This window comes from Ambystoma mexicanum, chromosome 10, assembly GCF_040938575.1.
Source record: "Ambystoma mexicanum isolate Mex_15411 chromosome 10, UKY_AmexF1_1, whole genome shotgun sequence".
Lineage (NCBI taxonomy): Eukaryota > Metazoa > Chordata > Amphibia > Caudata > Ambystomatidae > Ambystoma > Ambystoma mexicanum.
Window position 1 is genome coordinate 1,316,283,787 of NC_090932.1, and position 23,212 is coordinate 1,316,306,998.

The 23,212-nt window shown below is 45.2% G+C and overlaps 1 protein-coding gene across 6 annotated transcripts in view; it reads left to right on the top strand.

Moving 5' to 3' along the window:
* The window catches only part of LOC138492307 (solute carrier family 2, facilitated glucose transporter member 11-like), a 453,312-nt gene that overhangs the window by 409,007 nt on the left and 21,093 nt on the right, over window positions 1-23,212 (top strand). For all 6 annotated transcript variants that reach the window (XM_069619352.1, XM_069619354.1, XM_069619356.1 and 3 more), the window contains one exon: window positions 2,163-2,238. In XM_069619352.1, the coding sequence (XP_069475453.1) occupies window positions 2,163-2,238 (76 nt within the window). The remainder of the gene's footprint in view (window positions 1-2,162; window positions 2,239-23,212) is intronic.

The following is a 23,212-nucleotide window of genomic DNA, read 5'->3' on the forward strand; positions in this document are numbered from 1 at the left end:
TAGGGTGCTCATGAGCAAAAACGCATCTATCTGGCGTTCGTCGATCTAGAACAGGCATTTCGACTCGGTTGATCACCAGCTGCTCCGGAACAAACTAAAAGCACACGGCTGCCCTGGGGGTCTATTCTCAGCCATACAATCTTTTTTTTATTTTGGCACCAGTCTGAGAGTTAGACTCGATAACAGAGGCCATCTTTCTGAAGGTATTGGAACAAGTCTTGGTCTCAAACAAGGTTGCCCTTTAGCAGGAGTTTAAATAAATAAACTTAGAACGAACATTTCAAAATCTCAAATTCTAATCCTAGAATCTGCTCTTGGAAGGAAAAACTCCAGTCCAGTTTTGCATTTAAACAAAGAACGTGTTGAGGTAGTGTCCACCTTTGTGTATATGGGGATGTTGATAAACACCAGTCTGAATGATGCCCCAAGGATCGCCCAATTGAAAATGAGAATTACTCATTTAGCTTCACAAGCATGAATCTTGCTACAGAGATTTGGCAAATTCTCTATGCTCCCGGTCATCCAATTTTATACAACCAAAGAGATGGCTATGGCCATCTATGGTGCAGAGGTCTTTATGGCCACGGACCATATTTGGTAGACGATTCTTGAGGGTAGGTTTTGGAGGAGAGTGTTGGACCTACCTATGAGTACACCAATGCCTGCAATCAGGTATGAATTGGGTCTAACCTCTCCATGTGCAATGATGGAGTGGAAACTCTGTCATTATACAGGAAGTGTCTTACTGATCCCCCAGTTCAAGGGTTCAAGATCTTGAAAGAGGCCTTGGATAGCTCAGTTGAGCCCATTCTAAACAGCTGGTCCTTAGCATCTATTAAGATGCTGACAATGCTAGGATCCTCACAATCAGACCTATTGTCCAATCGAGATGCTATTAAAATCAAGCTATGGAGGCAAGATTGGGTCGATACTATTGCAGCAAGAGACCAGTATAAATCTTACTTGAACTTTAATGTCGAATGTAGACAAAGGAATTACATCCCGACTTACCTCAGACTGTTTCCATGTCCACTTAAGCGCGCAAAATTGTTAAGGTTTAAACTGAACCTGCTTCCCACAAAAGAGGTCCTGATAAATAGGAATCATTCGCAAGAATTGGATATCATCGGTAGATTTTGTCATAAATCAGACACCAAAAAAACACTCTACCATTTAACATTGTTATGTGAAGAGCTGATGGAGAAAAGAACCCTATATTTAGGTACAACAGTTATTAACTTCACTTCGATGACTGTGGATGATTGGTTGTTGAAGCTCATAAGTGGTGAAAATCTGAACCAAACCATTGCCTTAGTCGGACGACCTCTTTACGGGATCACCTTAGCGGCTGATTATAGCTGTATATAAGGAGCCCTCAGAGCGAAATGACCGACCTCTTAGAAATCCCCAAACCCTGCAAACTGCATTATACACAGTGTGTAAGTAAAGGTAGTAGATGTCTTGACCATACAATTTGAGACACACCATGACACAATTTGTAAAGAGCAATTAGGATTTTCAAGAATGTGTTGCTACAAGTATGTTTTTATATTTCTATGCCTTCATTTTGTAGCGTGATAGTTAGTTTGTACCTTTGGATTGATGATTTGATGAATCAGCTCTAACTGTTCAAGTGAAGGATGATTTGTGTTTGTTGATGTTTTAATTTTGTGAAGTGAATGGGTGGAGTGAATTTATTACAAAATGCAACACTATCACATCTTGCAAAGGAGCCTATGCAGCACTAAATGCCAATATGAAACAGCCTTTTATTTTTATATTATCCAAAACAATACAATTACATTGTTGTCCAACATGGCTACACACAGCCTTTCCGGCACAGGGCTGCTACATATGCCATGGCACTCTGTTTCAGTGACCCATTTTGCTTATTCTACTCACTGAGCTCTTAAAACGCATAGAGATCATTCAGAAGGCGGTGTGCATTGTGTTTTACATTATTGTATGTTCTTTATGGGGTATTACACTGTAACACTTGCTCGTACGGATCATAACGTACATGTAACCTTGCCATCAATACATCACATGAACTCAATGTTTTCAACCGATGATCTTCAAGGCACTGCGTGTAAACCTTTTAGATGCCATGCAGGAGATGTCCATTGTAATGGTCTTGTCATTACCTGATTGTGTCTTTTCAGGAAGTCTTCCCATGGATTCCTTATCTAAGCATGGCTTCTATATTTGCATTCATCCTAAGCTTTGGTCTAGGGCCAGGTATGTATGTCAAAGGTCTTTCCATACTGTTAGTGCATTGTTTTTGTTCTTTCGGTTTGCAAAAGGATTTAACAGTATGCATACACTGCACAACTTGTCAAATGTTTTTGGGAAAATGTTTTGACCCATGGAAACTTTTGCATTCAGCTATCATAATTAATTACATATTATGTTTTCGACCGTAATGTTGTGAAAGAGTACACGTTTATTTGAATACACATATGTATGCATGTACCACCAATAATTATTTGTAATTCCAATACAGTAAAGTATTATTTCAGCATTTCGGGGGCCTTTGCAAGTTGTGTGGTTACTGCAAATACCACCTTTTACAGCGCTCCCAATTCAGGGTTTGCAGCCATAGTTATCTCCGCCAGTATTCTGAGGGGTACTGCCAGCGGTAAATAAGGCAGATGTTGATCCTGGAAAAAGGCGTATGTTTTCCTCCACCTACAGTGTGGAGCTGGTATCTCCAAATGGCCCCCAATATATTTCAGTTGTTTTAATGTACACTGCTAAAGTGCAGGTGCTACCCTCCAATAGAGTAAAACAAGTTTATAAAATGGGCCATGGTAAGGGGTGAAAAGGGTTCATTTCTGACAACATCTCATCGCTTTACCTATGTAATGTATAAAAAGGTCAGTGTTGACACCTTTCTACATTAATAAATATACATTAGTGGCATGAACGGTTATGGTACATTACCCACATCCTCCTTCACATTGAAGGTGGAAATAGACATAAATAGAAATACACAAAAATTACTTAAGTGCTTTCCACTGGAGGAAGTGGCATTTGTAGAATTGCCGCAGATGTTCAGAAGGGCCAGCATTGATGGCTGCACTGAATGAGAACGTGTGTTTACTTTCTACTTAAGTGTGTGTATGATTGTGTTGACTCTTGGTTTGTAGAAGTGTGAGGGCTGAGTGGGTGCATTAGGGTCGGACTGGGGCATAAAATTGTCTCGGGCACCAATGAAAAGGTGGCCCACTGTTGCAGGTCTCAATTCTTTCCTTTTGTGACAGACTGTTTGAGTAGTATTCAAGTGGGAGGTTATGCAAACTGTGAATTTTAAAGAATATTTATTCAGTAACACTGGTCAAAACTACTAGCCGTATGGTGAAGGAACTTATCAAAGTGGCCCACATGTGCCAAAAAAGTGGCCCACTTTCACCAAAAAAATGGCCCACACCAGAAATGTGTGTTTTTGGTTCAGGCATTGCCCTATTGCCATATAGGCCACTCCAAGCCTGGGATTAGCCTCTACTAATCCTTGTACTCTTGGAGGGATTCAAGTCAATTCATCACAATCATCATTTGACCTCCTCAAATCTCACACTTAAATGTGCCTCTTCACAACACATGTTCAGTTATCACTTCGGTAGTTCTCAGCATCAATTCACATACCTCAGTCATCAATACTCCAGTTCTCAACATCATTTCACATGCCTCACTTCTCTGCTTCACATGTTATGTTATGTTATGGCTATGTATATAGTGCACAGTCACCCGGAAGGCTTCTTGGCACTGGAGAGGAAAAACCACTAAAACAATAAGGCACAACAAACCAATAGCTGGTAGCTCAGAAAAGAAAATTCTTCAAAGCCTTCCAGAAGGCCAGATGATTAGACAGAAGTTTCATAGCAGATAGCAGACGGTTCCACAACTGTGCCGCTGTGATAGAAAAGGCACAACCTCCCAGCCGAGAGCGGCAAAAGGGGGGCACGCACAGCATGCCAGCAGAAGCTGATCACAATAAGCAGTTTGGAACATAGCGCTCCAATTTGACATGCAGGTACTCTGCACCTTGACCATGTAGAGCCCGGTGCACAATACAGAGGACCTTAAACTGTATACGCTGTGCCACAGGAAGCCAGTGGAGGGAGCACAATACAGGGAATATATGGGACCCATAAAGGGTACCCGTTGCCACACTGGCTGCAAGATTCTGGAGGCGCTGTAACCTGCCGACCAGCCCCTCAGGTTGCGCCAGGTACAGGGAGTTACAATAATCCAGCCTGCTCAGAATCATAGCTGCTACTACAGGTGGACAGAGTGTTGCTGGAATCAAATGGAGCACTTTCCTAAACATTTTGAGCTGAAAGTGCACCTGCTGACATACCGAGGACACTTGGGCCGTCAGGGAGAGATCAGCCGACATAATCACTCCAAGATTTTTTTACCTTCGAAGAAGGTACCAGAAGAGGACCCAGAGAAGAAGTCCAGAAAGAGGAAATCCAAAGTAAAGGGTCGGGAGGAGAACCCACCACCAGCACCTCAGTTTTGTCCCCATTCAATTTCAGCCAGCTATGACCCATCCACTCTCCAATGGCAGTCAGGCACTTATGCAGGCACACAGACACCCAGACCGATCCAGGTCTAAACGGATCAGCATCTGGGTATCGTCTGTGTACGAGTAGCACCTGATGACGAAGGAGCGGATGAGGTGGACTAGCAGAAAGATATAGATGTTAAAAAGAATAGGGGACAAATCAGAACCCTGGGGGACACCACAGCTAAGGCGTGAAGATTTAGAAAAGAAAGGTGGCAAAGAAAGAGTTTGAGATCTGTCAGCCAAGAAGGAGCCGAACCAGGTCAATACCTGACCCGATACGCCAATCTGGCCCAGGCGGGCGAGCAGGGTGACATGATCCACGGTGTCGAACGCTGCTGAAATATCTAAAAGAATCAGGGCGCCGACACCACCCTGAAAAACCAGCCTGGCCATGTTGTCCTGCACTGACAAAAGGATACTTTCTGTCCCCATGCTAGGACGAAAATCCGCTTGGGCCGGATCAAGCATCCTGGAAGACTCCACAAAGAAAGACAGTAGAGGAGAAACCAGTGATTCAAGGAGTTTCATATGAAAGTGAAGAAGAGAGATAGGATGGAAACTATACAGGAGGGAGGGGTCCAAGGATGGCTTCTTCAAGAGGGGAATAACAAGGGCGGCCTTGAGCTCAGACGGGATAACTCCCGACTGGCAAGAGAGGTTAACTGCGGTGGTAATCTCGCCCAGAAGGTTGGCAGATAACTGTATCATCACTCCGAGAGCCAGCAGATCAGAGGGAGCACAGGACTTAATCCTTTGCAGCGCCTTCAAAACCATGTCCTCTGAAAATATGGGGAAAAGGGACTATGTAGAACTGGGAGGATCAATATCTTCATAACTGGCCCGATTACCAGATAGAGAATTGTGGGGCAGCGAAGCGAGACTACCTGTCGTCATTAACATCATCCGCATTCACTCTGACTGATTAAAGTTGACCAATAAAGAGCAATGGCTTCTCATCTGTACACTGTAAGAAAACAAACGCGAGGAGAGTTTAATGACTGTCACCTTGCTGTTTGAGAACGTTCAGTTTCTGAGGGCCCATCTGCCTGTCTTGTCATGCGAGTAGCAGAGGATTGGAGAGTGGACTTGCTTGTTGATTACAGTGTTTGCCCCCCTTGATTTAGTCAAGCAGTAGCTGTGTGCCTCTACATCCACTAGTTTCTAGACATGTATTAAACGTCTACATCTCTTTGGTGAATTTCCTGAAAAAGGTGTCTGTCTTTTAAACAAAATTAAATTAAAGGACTTTTTACTTTTGGAAGGGTTGTGTTCCATTTACATTCCATGTTACTGTTTGTAACAGAGGCTGCATCTTATCTTGTCTGACACCACTGTCACAGTTTATTAGGCGGTCACACTCAACTAAGGGAGTCCCCCCGCCCAAATCAAGGTGGCACACAATAAAGCACTTTACAGATTTAAATTTGGTGAGGCCTTCTACCTGTCTCACACCCACCCCAAAAAATACCTTGTGTCACCAATGGACTAGGAACCAGGCCGATGTATAGTAAGAATATTTATTTAAGGTTTGACAAAGAAGACTAGAAGCCAATATCAGCCACCAATGCTGTGGTAACACCCAATATCACAACAATAACTCTGGTATTAAAACAGCACAGGTACAATTTTGAAACATGCAATCACAACTTCCAACAATTTCATTTAAATTTAACCAATAGAAAACATTCAAAATACAATGAAAAAATTGTTTTGCAGCACACATTCAAAGGACAGGCAGGGCTTTGGGATTCTGGTTTGGGAGGCAAGGGCATCAATGGAAAATTTCGTTTTTAGGCTTTCATTTGAACAGCAGGCTTGGGAAAAGAAACTCAATTGGGGAAATCGTTTTTCAACTTTTATTTACAAGGCATGGCTGGGAAATAGGAACTCAAATGGGGAAATCGTTTTTCAACTTTTATTTAAAAGGCAAGGTTGAAAACAGGAACTCAAAGAGAAATCATTGGTATTTCTGGTTTGAGATACAAGGGAATAAATGGGAAATTTCAACACACATACAAATAAGATGTAAGGCTTTGTAATTCTGACTTTGGAATCACTGGGAATAAATGGGAAGTTTTGTTTCGTACACTCTACATTCACTGCATTCACTTGAAAGGTAGCGTTTAGGATTACTTACTTTGGAATTATGGACACCCCCGTTCGGGACAGGAGTCAGGGGTTTCAGAAGGACAGTCACTCAAGTCTTTATGGGCTCTACTGGCTCTAACACACTGGGAATTAACTTTGTTAGTTTTCGAATTCTAACATCACTCATCCTGTGATTTTCTATATGGGAATTAATTGATTTAACTTCAATTCAATGTGCTAGGGATCTACAAAGCTTCCCTCCACCCCACAATTTAATTGAAAGAATAAGGCGGTCTGTTCCCAACACAATGGAATTGAAATGGATATGGTGATTTTCTATAGTAGAATTAATTTGAATTGGATTCAATGCATTGTGCCAAGAGCCTATCCAGTTTCACCCCCCGTAGCCACTACTGGAAAGAGATAGGTCAGCTAGCTCTCCACACAATTGAAGGCTTTTGGATTGGTCTACTTACATGGGAAACTGTGGTCAGGGAAAACAGCTGTGCTCCTCTGAGGACAGTGTAGATCTGGTCCAGGGCTTTCAATCAAGTATTTCCTCCTGCACCCAGAGTCCTTCTGCTCCTCTGATGGGGTTCCAGCTAGCTTCTAGATTTCACTGTCACTGTCTTCAATGCAAGGAATGAGGCCTCTCTGCTAGATGTTCCTCGCAAGAGTCTGTTAGCAGGCTATCTCCCGGAATAAAGTGAAAAAGCCCTGTTCTGATGCAAACATGCACTTTTATAGTGCTGATGACAATCCAACATGGTTATAATTCCTATGGTAAAGATTGGCTAGCACTCTCCCTTCACCTCCTACCAAGATGCCCACTGGCTACTGATAGAACCAGAAGTTGGGAGATATGTATGATGTAGGCTGAGGGAGGAGAAATATTTGGCATCCCAAAGTGACATGTGGGGTTTACATTTTGTGTTCTGAAAAATCTCACAATGTAGTAACTCCCTTAATCTTTCAGATAACCACATGAATATATATATTTAGAGTTCTATATTTTATGGTGACTCAGACAATACTCATTTTATTTCGGCACGCCCTTCCTGTGCAGAGCCAGCGTTTTTTGTGGTTTTCTGCTGCACCGAAATAGTTACAACTCTGACACTGCATACTTCCAATATTAATTTCACTGTCTATTAGTCTATCAATATTTCCAATTCCTCAGATTTATGAAAATGCCAGGATCATACTTTTGATCATAACTTAAGTAATGTACATCACAAGAATTTAATTTTTACATAGTCCCAACTGGCTTTTTATCTTCTTTAAATTGAACCGGGGTGGGCTTGAGAGGACACACAATGCTCTTTTTATTTAGGAAAATGTGTTAAATGTTTAATCAATGGCACTGCATGCTATGAGAAGTAGTTTCATTTTTCCTGAAGCATGTGACCAGCCATCTGCTCGGGCCAATGTTTATCCTACCCTTCTTCTGCTGCACTTCAAAGGGTCTTTGTTCAGAACTGATGCACATTTTATGTGAAACCTGACCTTAAAACTCATTTCTGTTGGTTATGTTAGCTGTACATCCCATACTTTCAATCTACATCTTTGTATATCTTAGCATTTAAATTGACAACCAGACCTTCTTCTCCTGGAGTCCTTATCCAAAGGTCTTGAGTTCAGAGTTTCAAAGGGTCTTTGGTCAGAGCTAATGCACAATTAATATGAAACCTGACCGTAAAGGTAATTTCTGTTGGGGGGCGTGGCTACGAGGGCCATGTAGGAGGACGTGATCTGGAGGAGCTCCCGAGATCCTGTAATGATCCGGGCGAAAAAGTGCATAACGATGGGCCGACAACCGTTGAAAATACATATGTCGGCGTGTGAATGATCGCGCCACGCGTGGTGAACTTCTGGATGGTGTAGGAAGAATGGCGGCAGAGATCTGTGCGGAAAAGATAAGGAGCGCCGGAGACGAAAGACGACACAAAATGGCCGACCAATGTCTGGAACAAAGGAAGGAGCAGGCCGCACGGTGACCGAGCGAAAGGGGCGTACTGAGTGCACATTTGTCATTTGTGCAAAATACAGGTCCTCTGGGTCATGTCGAATAGAACGGTAAGGCCGAAGGCGAAACAGCCCACCTTAGACGACTTCGCTAAGACGTCCCCGGGTCAAGACAATACCAAGAGCAGGGACAAGCCGCCTGCAAGCGGCATGACGACATCGGGCGCTAACCAAGAAGTCCTAGCTGCGATTGCGGACCTAAGGGCGGCCTGGGAATCTAAACTTGAACTAGCCGTCACTGAACTGAAAACGGCGCTGGACCTCAAGGTCGGAGAGGTGCAGGAGGACGTTAATCTGCTCCAACAAGACGTCAGGGCCTTGGCGGAGCGCACGGAGTCCCTTGAGAAGGAAGTTAGCCCGAATACTGTGGATTGCACCTCCCATAAGGCCGAATTGCATGCCCTGATACAAAGAGTGGGCAACTTGGAAAGCAGAGCGGAGGAGGCGGAAGGACAAGCCCGACGAAACAACATCCGCATCGTGGGCCTGCCGGAGGGATTGGAGGGCCACAATCCCACGGAATTCATTGAGTCCATGCTACTGCAAGAGATACCCGGAGGAGCCCTATCTCAAGGATTTGCGGTGGAAAGGGCACATAGAGCTCTAACAAGGAGGCCGCCGCCGGGGAATCCGCCTCGGCCGGTGATAGCCAAAATTCTTAATTACCGAGATCGGGAGCGGATATTGGAACACTTTCGTAAGGGAGGAACGATTACACGAGGAGCGGCAAACATCACGGCCTACCAGGTCTATGCCCTGTCTGTGCAGCGTAGCCACATGAACTTTGGGACGGTAAAGCAGAGATTGAGAGAGGCGGGCCACAAATATATGTTACTGTATCCGGCAAAATTGAAGTCATTCATAAACATAAAACTTTGTTTTTTGAGACCACGGAGGATGCCATGGGATGGCTCGATACGCAGGGATGTCCCCAGGAGTCAGAAGTTCGGACGGAGAAAGAGCACGGAAGAGATAAGTAATGCAAGAGGAAGGTGCCACAAGATGGCGCGGCACGTGGGACTTGAATATAGTCGTTTGCGCAGCCTTCAGTAGAGAAGGTCAGACTATTGCACTAAATATTATAAGCACTGTAGTTATTATTGAATTAACGGGAGCCTTACAGAGCGGATCTCTTTACCCCACAACAATTTTAGTTAAGTGGCCATTAGGGCGACTTCACCCTACTGAGCTCTGTGCATTGTTTGGTGCTTGCAGGGCTAGATGTGGGGGTGCCTGAGTTCCGAGAATGGAGCTGGGCAGCAGTTGGGGTGTGTGATGTTGGGGAAGGGACGGGTGGGGGGAGGGGAGGGAAGTTGGGAATTTGTTGTGTACATAGTTATGGGGAGTTTGAGCTGGTACGAGAAGCAACAAGCAAAGATGGAAAGCTGTATCTGTATCACGTGGGCAAAGGGGAGTCGCTACACGGAAGGCGGGAGGACACTCATGAGCCATGGGGGACCTTAAGATCGTAACATGGAATGTCAGGGGACTTAACAGTTACTTAAAGAGAAACAAAGTCATGATGTACTTAAAAAGACAGAAGATTGATATTGCGTTGTTGCAGGAAACACATTTGACCCAGCAAAAATTGGAACTGGTGGGGAAGAAGTGGAGAGGTACTGTAGTAGGCTCTACGTATTCTGCCTACACTAGGGGAGTGCTGGTCTGGGTGGCACTGCACGTTCCGCTCCAATTTACACAGGAGGTGGTGGACACGGAGGGGAGGTTGGTCATATTAAAGGCTTTGGTAGTGAATAGAGAGGTGTGCATTATAAATACGTATGCCCCCAACCAAAACACTGCGACGTATTTTAGAACCCTGTGTACTCATCTGGGCGCGTGTATGGGAGGAGCGGTTATCTGGGGAGGGGATTTCAACTGCGTGCTCAACCCAAAGACAGACAGATCTGATGGGAAGATTGATAGGCCCACCCCAGCGGCCAGGGTATTGCAGACATTACTAGACGACTTTGGGCTGGCAGATGTTTGGAGGCTGAAACACCCTAATGAAACACAGTACTCGCATTACTCAGCTCCGCAGCAACTGCATACAAGGCTGGATTACTTTTTTGCCATGCCAGATGTGGTGATAGAGACCACCCAAATAGGCTATAGAGCAAGGGTCCTGTCGGACCACTCGCCTCTGGTGCTGAGTTGGCAGTGCTGCCGCCCCAGGGCGCGGATACCGACATGGCGCCTCCGGGCGGAGGTGCTCCGGACCCGGTCTTCAGGGAAGATATCAGGGATGCGATCACACAGTACTTTGAGGTAAACACAGGCAGCGTAGACTCAGCGGGCACGCTCTGGGAAGCCTTTAAGGTGGTATTGCGGGGTGCTGCTATTGCTAAGTCAAAAGGCCTACAGGGTGGGGTCCTAACGGAACTAGAGGAAGCAGAAGAGAAACTGGAGCGCAAAAGCAACAGGGCGGGAGGGGATGCAGAACTTGTACTCGGGTTACAGCAGAGGTGCGCAGAGCTTTGGGAAAGGCTCTGCAACCTTAACTATAAGTATGTCGAGAGGCAACATGCAGGAGGGGATAAAACTGACCGCTTGCTGGCGTGGTTATATAAGAGCGAAACCCCCAAGCCCCCGATTAGGACAATAACTAAAGAAGGCGGGGAGGTGGTTGACACCCAGGAGGGAGTCAACGAGGCATTCTTGGACTATTATAGGACATTATATGAGGACAGAGGAGGGGAAAATCGAGAGGAGATTAGAGAAACTCTAAAAGACATGGAATTACCTAAGATTAGTGCTGAATAAAGGGAGGAGCTGGACGCACTGATTACCTTAGAGGAATTGGAGGAGGTGGTGAAGCAGCTGCCCACCTGCAAGACCCCGGGCGCGGACGGATTCCCTGGCGAGTTTTATAAAACATATGGAGTGGAAGTACTCCCCCCTATGCTAGAGATGCTCAATGAGTCTTTTGAGATGGGTCGGCTGCCGGAATCGCTTAGAGAAGCGTTAATTGTGCCGCTCCCTAAGCCCAACAAGCCAGGGCATAGCTGCGGCTCCTATAGGCCGTTGTCAATGTTGAATCAGGATAGCAAGATATTGACGGCGGTCCTGGCCAATAGGCTGCGTAGAGTTATTAGCAAACTGATACACCCGGACCAGACAGGTTATGTTCCCAACAGAAATATAACCCACAACCATAGGTGACTCCACCGGGTGATTGAAGAGGGAAACAGGAGCGAGGGGGGAAATGGCGGTGGTGTCCCTAGATGCAGTCAAAGCTTTTGATTCAGTGAGGTGGCCATGGTTGTTGGAGGCCCTGGACGAATATGGGATGGGGCCGGGTTATGTTAGGTGGGCAAAATTACTATACAGTGAACCACTGGCCAGGGTACGCACAGGATCGGTGACATCCGAGAGGTGGCAACTCAGTAGAGGCACCAGACAAGGGTGCCCCTGGTCCCCGATGTTATACATTCTAGCCCTGGAGCCCTTGGCAGTGTACCTCAGACAACAATATGACATGGTCGGTATTGAGGTAGGGGGAGAGAAACACCTAATATCCCTGTATGCTGACGATGTACTACTATATTTGAAATATCCGGAGGAAAATCTTCAGTATATTCTAGAGGTTATGGAAAAGTATGCAGAACTGTCAGGCATAGCGGTGAACCCCCAGAAATCGAGCATGTTCCCATTGGGGAGCTACATAGGAGCCCCTCTGGAGCGGTTGCCAGTGTTGTTCGTACCTTGGGCGGCTGATTCCTTCCGCTACCTCGGAATAGATGTGTATCATACGGTGGAGGGGGAACACTTGCATAATACAGAGGTGGCTGTGAAAAAAATCCGAACAAATATGAAGTTTTGGGAGAAGCTGCCGCTGGCGATGATGGGACGGGGGCGATGCTCAAAATGGTGGTCCTGCCCAGGCTGTTACATTTCTTCAGTAATATACCATACTTGATACCCAAAAAGTTTTTTGTCAAACTGAACAGCATGTGCCGGGACTTCCTATGGCATGGCACTCGCAATAGAGTAGCACTATGGAAGCTGCAGAACTTCCATGATAGAGGGGGCATTAAGCTGCCGAATCTTGAGGCCTATTATGTAGCTAGTCAGTTGCAATATGTAACCAAATGGCTCTCTGATGAGGTAACTCCTGAATTTAGGCTGTTTGGGCAGGACTGCACCCCGTTTTACCTAAAGGAGATTATCTGGGTGCCTAGACTTGAAATTAAAGAACGCCCGGGTATGATGTTGCTTGGGTGGAAGATGTGGCACAAAGTATGCCAACTGATGGAGAACCCTTACCCGTGTTCCCCACAGGTGCCGCTAGTCGCCTTAGCTGGGGGAGACAACCAACTCAGAATGATAATTAGGACCTATTGGGAATCGGTCGGGCTGGTCACATTGGGAGATGTATGGCAGGAAGGAATTATTAAAGATTTCGAAGAACTGGGAGAAGAGGCAGGTTTACACAGAGGCCAATATGTCACGTATCTCAGGCTGGTGCAGACTATTCGTAAAACCTGGCCAGAGACTGTACTGGCGGAGGAGCCAGACGTCCTAATGGGAACGATATATGACATATCAGAAGGAGGGCACGAGATCTCTAGACTGTACGAGATGGTGATGACCCGGGTGGGGAAGGATTTGACTCATTTGAGGCTGGACTGGGAAGCAGAGGTGGGGGCACAGATGACCGATGGGGTGTGGGAACGTGCTATGGGATACCACAAGAAAGTGTCCAGAAACGCCAGATTGCAGCAGATACAGTTATACATAACGCATAGAGCCTATATGACCCCGAGAAGAATATCTAGGTTTGTAATTGCAGGAAGACAAACATGCCCAAAATGCAATAAAGAAGATGCTGATATGACACACATGTTCTGGTCTTGCCCAGTGATTGAAGCTTTTTGGGGGGAAGTGGCACGGAAACTAGCGGATAAAGGGGTCACGCTCAACATAGATACGGCCTGGGCCTGTCTGTTGGGAGGGTTTCCCAGACCACGGAATACTAAACATGTTGGGAAACTGAGGGACCTGGCATATGTGCTTGCTAAAAGAAGGATTGCCATGGGCTGGAAGCAGTGCCACAAGCCACGGGTTGAGGTATGGTGGCGGGTCTTGCAAAAATGGGCGGAGGCTGAAACGGTAGTGTGGCAGGAGGCATGTAGCAAGTGCGGGGAAGAAGAAGTGGGTAACCTGATGGCTTCGAGAATGTTAATAACAGGACTGTTTGGCACATTGGTGGATTCTGCAGCTTCGGAAGGAAGCGATACCCGGCCACACGCAGCAGATACAGAACGAGAAACACAAATAAGCTCTTGAGGGGGAGGGGGAAGGGATTTGGGGAGCAGTGACATGCGTTAATTGATGTTCACGAGTCTGTTGTAAATAATGCTGCAAGTTTGGTTTGTATTGTTTATTTGTTTTCAAAATAATAAAACTTTTAAAAAAAAAAGGTAATTTCTGTTGGTCATGTTAGCTATCAATCCCAGAATGGCCATCTAGTTCTTTGTATATCTTAACATTTAAATTGACAACCAGAACGGTTTGCTTTTTGGGCCCAGCCCCAAAGGTCTTGGGGTCAAAGTTTCAGCTCAGAGAGAAAAACCATTTGCTGTTCACAATGCTAAAAGGCTAGCATATTCCATTTACCCAACATGTACTTGTACTTTCAATACTACACCAGGGCCTGTTGTTTCACAATATAATCTTTCATTATATACTGTATTAACATAAATAAGTTCACTCTTGGTATTCTTCACAAAGAGGCCACAGTTACATAATAAACCAGTGTTAATGTATACAAAAAATGAAATAGGACTTTCCTTATAAATGTTGTCATTTTTATGTGCTGGAATTAAGTCTCTTTATTTCTCATGAAGGCAATTTGTCATTCTACTTTACTTTTCGAAGGTATGGCATCATTCCCCCTTTTTAGCTTCCAAATGCACAGTATTTCCAAGGTATTTTTCTTTCCATGTACACTTTCAGCTGTGTGCCAGTGGATGTCAGCAAACTGGCTTACAATGAATGGGGAAAAGACTGTGGAACTGGTGATTGGCCAGGCCCTCAGTAGCTGGACCTCTGAGTTTTGGCCTGTTTTCCTGGGACCCTGCCCAAAACCTTGCACTGTGGTGAAGAGCCTTAGGATTAATATCATGGCCTCAGGCTCTACAGAGACGCATATCTCGGCGGTCTGCCAGAGAGGGTTTTTAAGAAGGTGCTTCCATTTCTCCCGATTGAGGCTAGGAGTAAAATTGTCACCACCGCCATCATGGGTGCAATTGATTATTGCAGTGGCATCTATCTTGGCCAGCCAGAAGCACTCCTCCAATGCCTTTTGATCGTACAGAACGCAGCAGCCAGGCTTGAACTTGGTGCCCTGAGACTCTCCCATTCTCATGATCTCCTCCAGCGCCTTCACTGGTTGCCCGCAAGAATCAGGGTGAAATTCAAGGTCTTATGCACGGTTCATCGAGCCATTCACTCTGTGGGGGCCGAGTTTCTACAGACAAAGCTCTCACTTTACCATCCTAGGAGACCTCTTCATTCATCTAATCAGTTTCTGTTGGACGTCCCTCGTTTTTGCTGCTGCCGTGCAGGAGGCAGATCTTTTTCTGTACTGGCCCATTCCCTGTGGAATCGGCTCCCATTTCATATTAGGAGCATTCCTGCTTTGTCCACCTTCTGCAAGCAGCTAAAAACTTTTCTGTTTTGAATTGTGTTGTCCCTCTCTACTCCCTGGTCACTTTGTTCCTGCTAGTGCCTTAATGCCTCCAGGTCTTTGCAGCGCTCTATAAACATGTGTCTTCCTCATAGACTTTGTGTGGGGAAGTAAGGTACGCCAGTAAGGACAATCTGGAATTGTCATTGGTCCTTAGACTTTTTCATACTCAAGACAGTTTTCTTGAGCACAGTCATGCAAGTCAGTCAACCCTTGCACTAGAGGACTCTTCTTGTTTTGCCCATACCTGACCTCCACAGGAAAGCTGGTTATCCAACAATATCTAATGGTATCAACTAGGGGTGTTGGATGTAAATACAAACCTTGCTGTTGGAGATAATTCGGATTTATATAGGCATCCTTGTTTTTGAGGTTCTGTCCTCGCTTAATTTGTAGGGGAATTGTAAATTGTTGAACCTGTCCTGGGATGGTAACCTCTACTCACACTAACTTCAACCACATACAGCAGAAATTCAGCTGACCAAAATGCTTGCTCAGTGTTGTCAAAGCCCATGGGGTTACCCCCCAGTCGGGACCAGGCCTTGTGATTAATAAGGTCCAAATGAATTGCGAATCAATTGAGAATGTCACTGCCTAAGTAAAATGCATAGTTGACATTGCTCACAACTCAACAATTATGTTCTATACTCTTGTCGCCAATGGAAATATTTAGCATGCACCTGCTAGGCAGGTGATGCGGGAATGGTCTGATCTTTTGAGAGTTTCCTAAATAATGCTTCGCTGATGAAGCGTCTTCGGTTTTACAAGCATACTATGGCAAGAACAGGCTCCTCCCCCTCATTTACTTGAATAGGGGGAAACAGCTGTAGACGTTTTATCTGGATGACGGTCAAACTTTGAGCAGGGATTTGGGTATTCTTCTGATTGTGGGTATTCTTCTGATTGTGGATTGGTATAACATTTCAGAGTATTTCCTTCCAGTGTGGAATGCCACTTAAAACTGGGAGGGAGGTTGATTTTCAAAAATGGAGAAGGGTTCCCATCACCAGTTTGTTCTCCTACAGAGATGACAGTGATATCTGGGACTTGATTGTTCCTAAAATGGAATTCTATTTTGTCGGACCGTTGTTCCGTCATGTGGCATGTGCCATTCAAACTCACATAGTTTGTGCTTTGTTTTAATTTGATTGGCAGGTTAGTTTGAGTCCAGTCATGCAGTCAATCAGGGGTGATAACCTCCGAAAACAGGTCATTACCCAATAGACAAGGTGTGCCCTCTGGAGTGGCAACTATTACCGGGTGTTTCACCGTGTCGCCCAATTTGTTTTTCCAGATCCTCAGTCCCTTCAACGGAAATATCATCCCCATCGAAGTTTCGGAGTTGTCCAGGAAGAGGTGTGAGGGGAATTTGGTGAGTCTCCCCCTTCGTGAATTTAGTTGGTCAAAGGACTTTTTGGACAAGAGATTGGCTTGGGATCCAGTATCCACCAGCGCTGATAATGCACACTGACCATGTACCTTGACGGAAGCATTACATATTCCTTCTCTCGCCTCAAGGGGACGAAGACAATGTGCATTCTTTGATATTTTATATTGAACTCTGACACTGTGTAATCTTGGACAGTTTTGTGTCGGAGTCTAGGAATCTGTAAAAAAGAAATTGCACCCAGAAACAAGTGGCAATGGGAAGTCCCCCTTTTCCCCAGATTCTTTGCTGCCCCTCTTTTCCTGGAGACAGTTACCCAAACCTGTTTGGGGGAGGATATCTAAGTGCTTTCAGGGTCATTTTGGTGACCTCTTTGGGGTTTAAGAATGTGTTGCTCTGGGTCAGTCTCCATACTTACCCAGTCTAAACCAGAGTCTTTTGGGACCCATTTTTCCTTGGGATGGATCTCTCCATCCCTGAAAGAGAAGATTTTCTTCCCTGAATCCTCCAGGGATTTTTCTCATGGAAAATGATGATACAGACGTACTCCACAAAGTGGGTTATCTTTTACTTTCGATGTCTCCTACTTACCCTCTTTTTCCTAGGTTGCAGCTTTTCGGGGTAGAAGATGTATGTTCAGGTTCAGAGATTTCCAGGGGTTTTGTTCCGGTGAGAAAGAAAGCTTCCTCTAGGGCTTTGCATCTCCCTTCCACCTGAGCCCCCTCCTCTGAAACCTGTTGGTTTCCTCCTGTCATTTCTCCGAGGCACCAGATCTGGGTGTCAAGATATTCTGGACAACAGTTTCCAGTGGAGGGTTCTGCTAAGCCCTCAACATCTGACCCAGGTCATGGGTCAGTTGTTCCACCTGTCACTCCAGTTTTGACATTTTCAGAGAGGGTAGCTGTCCCTCCTTCCAGAGTAGCTCGGGTATTGGGAGTTTCCCTGATAACCTTCCATCCTAGGTCTCCCTGCTCCCTGATTTGGGAATCCATTGTCCTGAAAGTGGTTAGAGGGAGGAGGATTGTTCTGAAAAGTGGGTTTGAAGATGTGTCTGGGAAAGAAACTTAGGTTGGGGGTGGAGTATTTCTTCCCTCCTGAGGGAAGTTCTGAGGGATGTTTTGAAGGAGGTTTCCTGGGGCAGTATGTACCTGATTGGGCCCTCACAGTTGTGCCAGGGGAGTCCAGACATACCTCAGGATGGGTCTGTTACCCTTGTATCTTGAACTGATATAGGTGGCAGGGTCAGATGGAGCATTGGTCCGATACCCTGCCTAGCTACCACCCGATTGAGTTGGATCTGAGAGTCTTCCCTGCCTCTCATACTGCTTGTTGGTATAAGTGGGAGGAGTATTTTTAGGCCCCTCCATTTCCAAGTCCAATATGGGAGTATTTTTCACCTCCTCCGCTATCTTTGCCGCAGCAGGTGTGTTTAATGGGGGTTTTAGGGTTGTTTTTGTTTTCAGAGGACTTTTGGAACTCATAAATCTGGGTGGCCTGTTCTATCACCCAATCCACGGTCCTACGCTCATGGAAATCCCTTACTAGCTGGGTCATAATATATTTCGGGAGCGCATGGGAGTATGTGTTGATGAACTCCTGGCTGTTGGTGTTCCCCCGCCTAGAGGTCTGTGCAATTGCTTGCTTCAGCTCTTGTATAAACTCTCTAGGCGCTTGGTCTTACCCACACTGCAGGTTGTAAGCTACCTTGTGGGCCTCCTGAGGGCTCCTGTGAATGGAGAAGTGTTTTAAGGCTGCCTTGTAGGTGGACCATTTTTGGTGATCTTGGTCCTCCAGCCCTGCAAAGAAGCTGGATTATTCAGGGGAAAATGTCCATTTGACAAACTCCATGGAGGTTCTGTCATTCTTAATGCCAAATTGAGTCATCATTTGGTCATAAAGCTCTAGATGTGCCCATACTTAATATTTGGCATTCTTATGGTAGGGGGTCAAAAAGGACTTTATGGACTTCATCTGCCGAATTGGGTCTGTCACAAGACCTCTCTTCTGTTTGGCAGACTTTCTTTTCCGCTGCACCTGATTCCACTCACCCTCTGACTTAGAGCTGCTGCTATTGGTGGTCCACTCCCTGTCTTCTATGCGCTCCCTATCTCTATGAGACTGGGAATCCCTCCCAGAAAGACAGGGTCTGGTCTCTTTTCCCCTGTAGTGCTGTGGGCTCTCAAGGTCATTTCCCTTGAACTCCCCTTTTCGCACGTGGAAGTACTCATTCTCCATATCCCTCTTTGCGGGTATGGTGGGGAATTCCCCCACCTCCCTGAATGTGTGGAGGTCTTTAAGATGCTCTTTTGAGGCCTAGACGCTGGTTCTTCTCTGTCTGCTTATCCTTCCACCACAGGAGCGCTCCTGGTCAAAAGTACATGTCAGGGTATTTTTTAATTTCCAGAGCATACTGGTCCTGCCACCTTCCCTTCTAATGGGTAGATATGAATATTCATCAATATCTGATAAGGAATGGCCTTCTGGCTCAGTTGGACTAGGCCTGGTTCAGTCTAGGTGCCTCCTGTTTCCTTGTTCTTGAAAACTGGCAGGTATAAAGTTAGCTGCACCGTGTATGTATGAGATGGTGAGTTGGCTTGAGGTCCTTGGTAGAGAGGTCATCACTCCGTGATCAGAGGGTGCCTTTCCATACCCTGACTGGTCGGGGTGCCTCAAAGCCTGTTCGTATTTGGCTATTTCATTTTCCAACCTCTCACATTTGTTTTTCTAAGTCCCTATCTTTTGGTGATACACATAGGGCTGAGTTTTTCAATCTGACACCAGTGCTTGAGTGGCTACTAGCACTTTATTGTGTGCCGTTAATCAGTCTCTTAGTCCCTTGTTCTCCTCACAATGGCATTCAGTTTCCTTCAGTGGGGCTTGTATTGTCTGCGCATATTCAGACCGCTTCTTTTTCAGGAGACTGAGCTCTTCCCCTTGTGCAATTTTGGCCTATGTTGCCTGCTCTATATCAACCTAAGCTTGCCTCAGATGTTCCATTAATTTTGTATTTTCTAGCCGCATGTCAGTCACTTCCTGAGAACATAACTCACTTTTCTCCACATCCGTTCTTAACTGATGCACTTCCTAAATTTTGGAATTTCCTTTTCTCAACTGCTCTGCTATTTCACAGCGTTCAGATCTTGGTACATCTGATCGAATTCACCCTGAGAATTAACCTCCCTAATGACTAACTGGTGTTTTCAGCTTTCAGTTGTTTAATCTGTGCTTGAAATGTGAACATGTCCTCTAAGCAGACTCTATTGTGAAAAGCCTGTTCACTTAATTTGTGTTGAATGAATTGCACTCAGATTTTCCACACATTCTTTATACTCCCCTTGCAGTGCAGAAACTTGCACCTCTAGCTCTTCATTCACTTGCAGTTGTGTCGCTAACTCATCTTTTAGCTGTTGAATCATATTTTCTAATTCTGACTTTAAATTTTGCCTCTGTTGCACTTTTTCTTTTAATTATTTCAACTCTGTCTGGGCTTGATTGAAAAGCTCAGACTGGTTTTGCCCAGAGGCCACACTATCATGGCATCTTTCTTCCGTGATCATCATCTGGAAGTACATATATGCTGTGAGCTGATCCATTTTTATTTGCTCATTTATGCTGGTCTGTGTCATGTGTCATGTAAAGGTTTGTCAGGGCCTGATGTAACAGCCGATTATCCTGCCCCAAATCAACCTCCTTCATTATTCTAGCTTGCCATACTTCGTGTTCTTGTTCTACCCCTTCACCTATAATAAATAATTTGGATAGGAGGTGCTTCCTGGCCACATTGATTACTACAGTGCTAATTCTGAATTGTGTTATACACCTGATATACTCTCTATGCAAGAGCAAAAATCTCAACCTGGTTCCTGCTTAGTTCCCACTCACAATGACAACTCCAAATCAACACTGTTTTATCTATACACCACCCTGGAACCCAGGGTACAGGTCTGAATGGCACCTTCACAATCCAACACAACTTTCTTTGTTGCAGTTTATTAGGTGGTCACACTGAACTCAGGGAGTTTCTTTCACCCCCAAGCAAGGTGGCACACAATAAATGGCTTTACAGATTCGAATTTGGTGAGACCTCCAATCATTCTCGCACCCACCCCATCAAATACCCTGTGTGACCAATGGACTAGGAACCAGGCCTGTGTATAGTAAGAATATGTTATTTATTTATTTATTTAAGGTTTGACAAAGAAGACAAGGAACCAATATCAGCCACCAATGCTGTGGCAACACCCATATCACAAAAATCAATCTGTTATTAAAACAACGCATGTACAATTTTGAAACATGCAATCACAACTTACAACAATTTAATGTCAATTTAACCAATAGAAAACATTCAAAATATAATGAAGAAATAGTTTTGCAACACACATTCCAAGGACAGGTCAAAGGACAGTGCTTTGGGATTCTGGTTTGGGGGGCAACGGCATCAATGGGACATTTCATTTTTAGGCTTTAATTTGAACGGCACGGTTGGGAAAAGGAACTCAAATGGGGGAATCTTTTTTCAACTTTTATTTAAAAGGCATGGCTTGTAAAAGGATAGGGTGATTTTCTATAGTGGAATTAATTTGAATTGGATTTAATACAATGTGCGAAGGGCCTATCCAGTTTCCCCCCCCCCACTTTACCCACTACTGGAAAGGGATAAGTCAAGTAGCTCCCCACACAATTGATGGCTTTTGGATTGGTCTACTGACATGAGAAACTGTGGTCAGGGAAAACAGCAGGGCTCCTCTGAGGACAGCGCAGATCTGGTCCATGGCTTTCAGTCAAGTATGTCTCCTGCACCCATACTACTTCTGCTCCTCTGATGGGGTCCCAGCTAGCTTCTAGATTTCCCTGTCACTGTCTCCAATGCAAGGATTGAGTCCTATCTGCTAGTTGTTCCTCGCAAGAGTCCGTCAGCAGGCTATCACCCAGAATAAAGTAAAAAAGCCCTGTTCTGTTGCAAACATGCCCTCTTATAGTACTGATGACACTCCAGCATGGTCATAATTCCCACGGCAAAGATTGGCTTGCACTTTCCCTTCACCTCCCACCAAGACGCCCACTGGCTGCTGATAGGACCAGAAGTTGGGAGATATGTATGATATAGGCTGAGGGAGGAGAAGGATTTGTCATCCCAAAGTGACATGTGAGTTTTCCATTTTGTGTTCTGAAAAATCTCACAATGTGGTAACTTCCTTAATCTTTCAGATAACCAAATGAATGCATATATTTTTGAGTTCTATATTTTATGGCAAGTCGGTCAATACAAAGTTTATTTCTGCACACCCTTCCTGGGCCGGTGCACCATTTGCTGCTTCACGGAAATAGTTACAACTCCGACACTACATACTTCCAACATTAATTTCACTGTCTATTAGTCTATCAATATCTCCAATTCCTCAGATTTATGAAAATGCCAGTCATACTTTTGATCATAACTTAAGTTATGTACATCACAAAAATGTTGTTTTTACATGGTTAGACGGTCCCAACTGGCTTTTTATGCCCTTTAAATTAAAACCGGGTGTCATGGTGCATGCCCCCAAAACCCTGAAACCCGCGAGCCCATCCCAGACTCTGGCTTCCTTTGGGACTTCCCAGGCCCCAGCGAGGCTCACCTGGGCTCTATCCTGGCGCCACTGGCGCCAGGCTCCTGGTAAGTGTTGAATACATGGTCCATTTATTTGGCTCTGAGATGCTGAGCCATTCAGTACAGGGTGTAGCTTGGGACTACTTTTCCTGAGAGGCAGGATACAATGAAGGGGACTATTTTCCTGGAACTACTTGCAAGGCTATTTAAACCGCACCTTGCAAATTGAACACGCTTCGCGTTAATCTGCACTCCTGCAGCGTAACACTCACTGTGTCAGTTCTTGCTTCCTTTCTGCCCGGTCGTCCAGAGTCTTCTCTCCATCGGCACCTGTGAAAATAGAAGAACAAGACTTATTCTTGCATTGAAGGCCTTACCTACTGAACATCCGGACCTCACCTTCATGCTTATCCAAGGGCCGCCGCATCTGTAGAAGATCAGAACAGAAGGTACCCTCTCGGGTAGCAACGCACCTGACTCGGCCTCCTCCAGGAACTCCAGCGAGCAGTTCTCCATCATTCTGCATCACGCCACATCTCGACACCGTCAGTCGGTCCTTCCATCGTCTTCCTGGAAAAGTGCCGCACCTGCCGACCAGAAAAGACAAAGCAGGTTAGTCGCACACAACAAGAAGGCTAAAATAAAGCAAACTATAAGCGCATCTCGCACAGCGCTCTACTTACCGGCAAGAATCTTGCACATCATTGTCAGGAGAGTCATCCATCATCCGAAAACCGCTTTTGTGCCGCACCTGAAAGACAAAAAAACGAACATTAGATATCTTGCAAATTAGATATCCTTGCAAATTTCAGTGCTGGACTGCCCATGTGGGTGGTACAAAGATTGATATGCAAA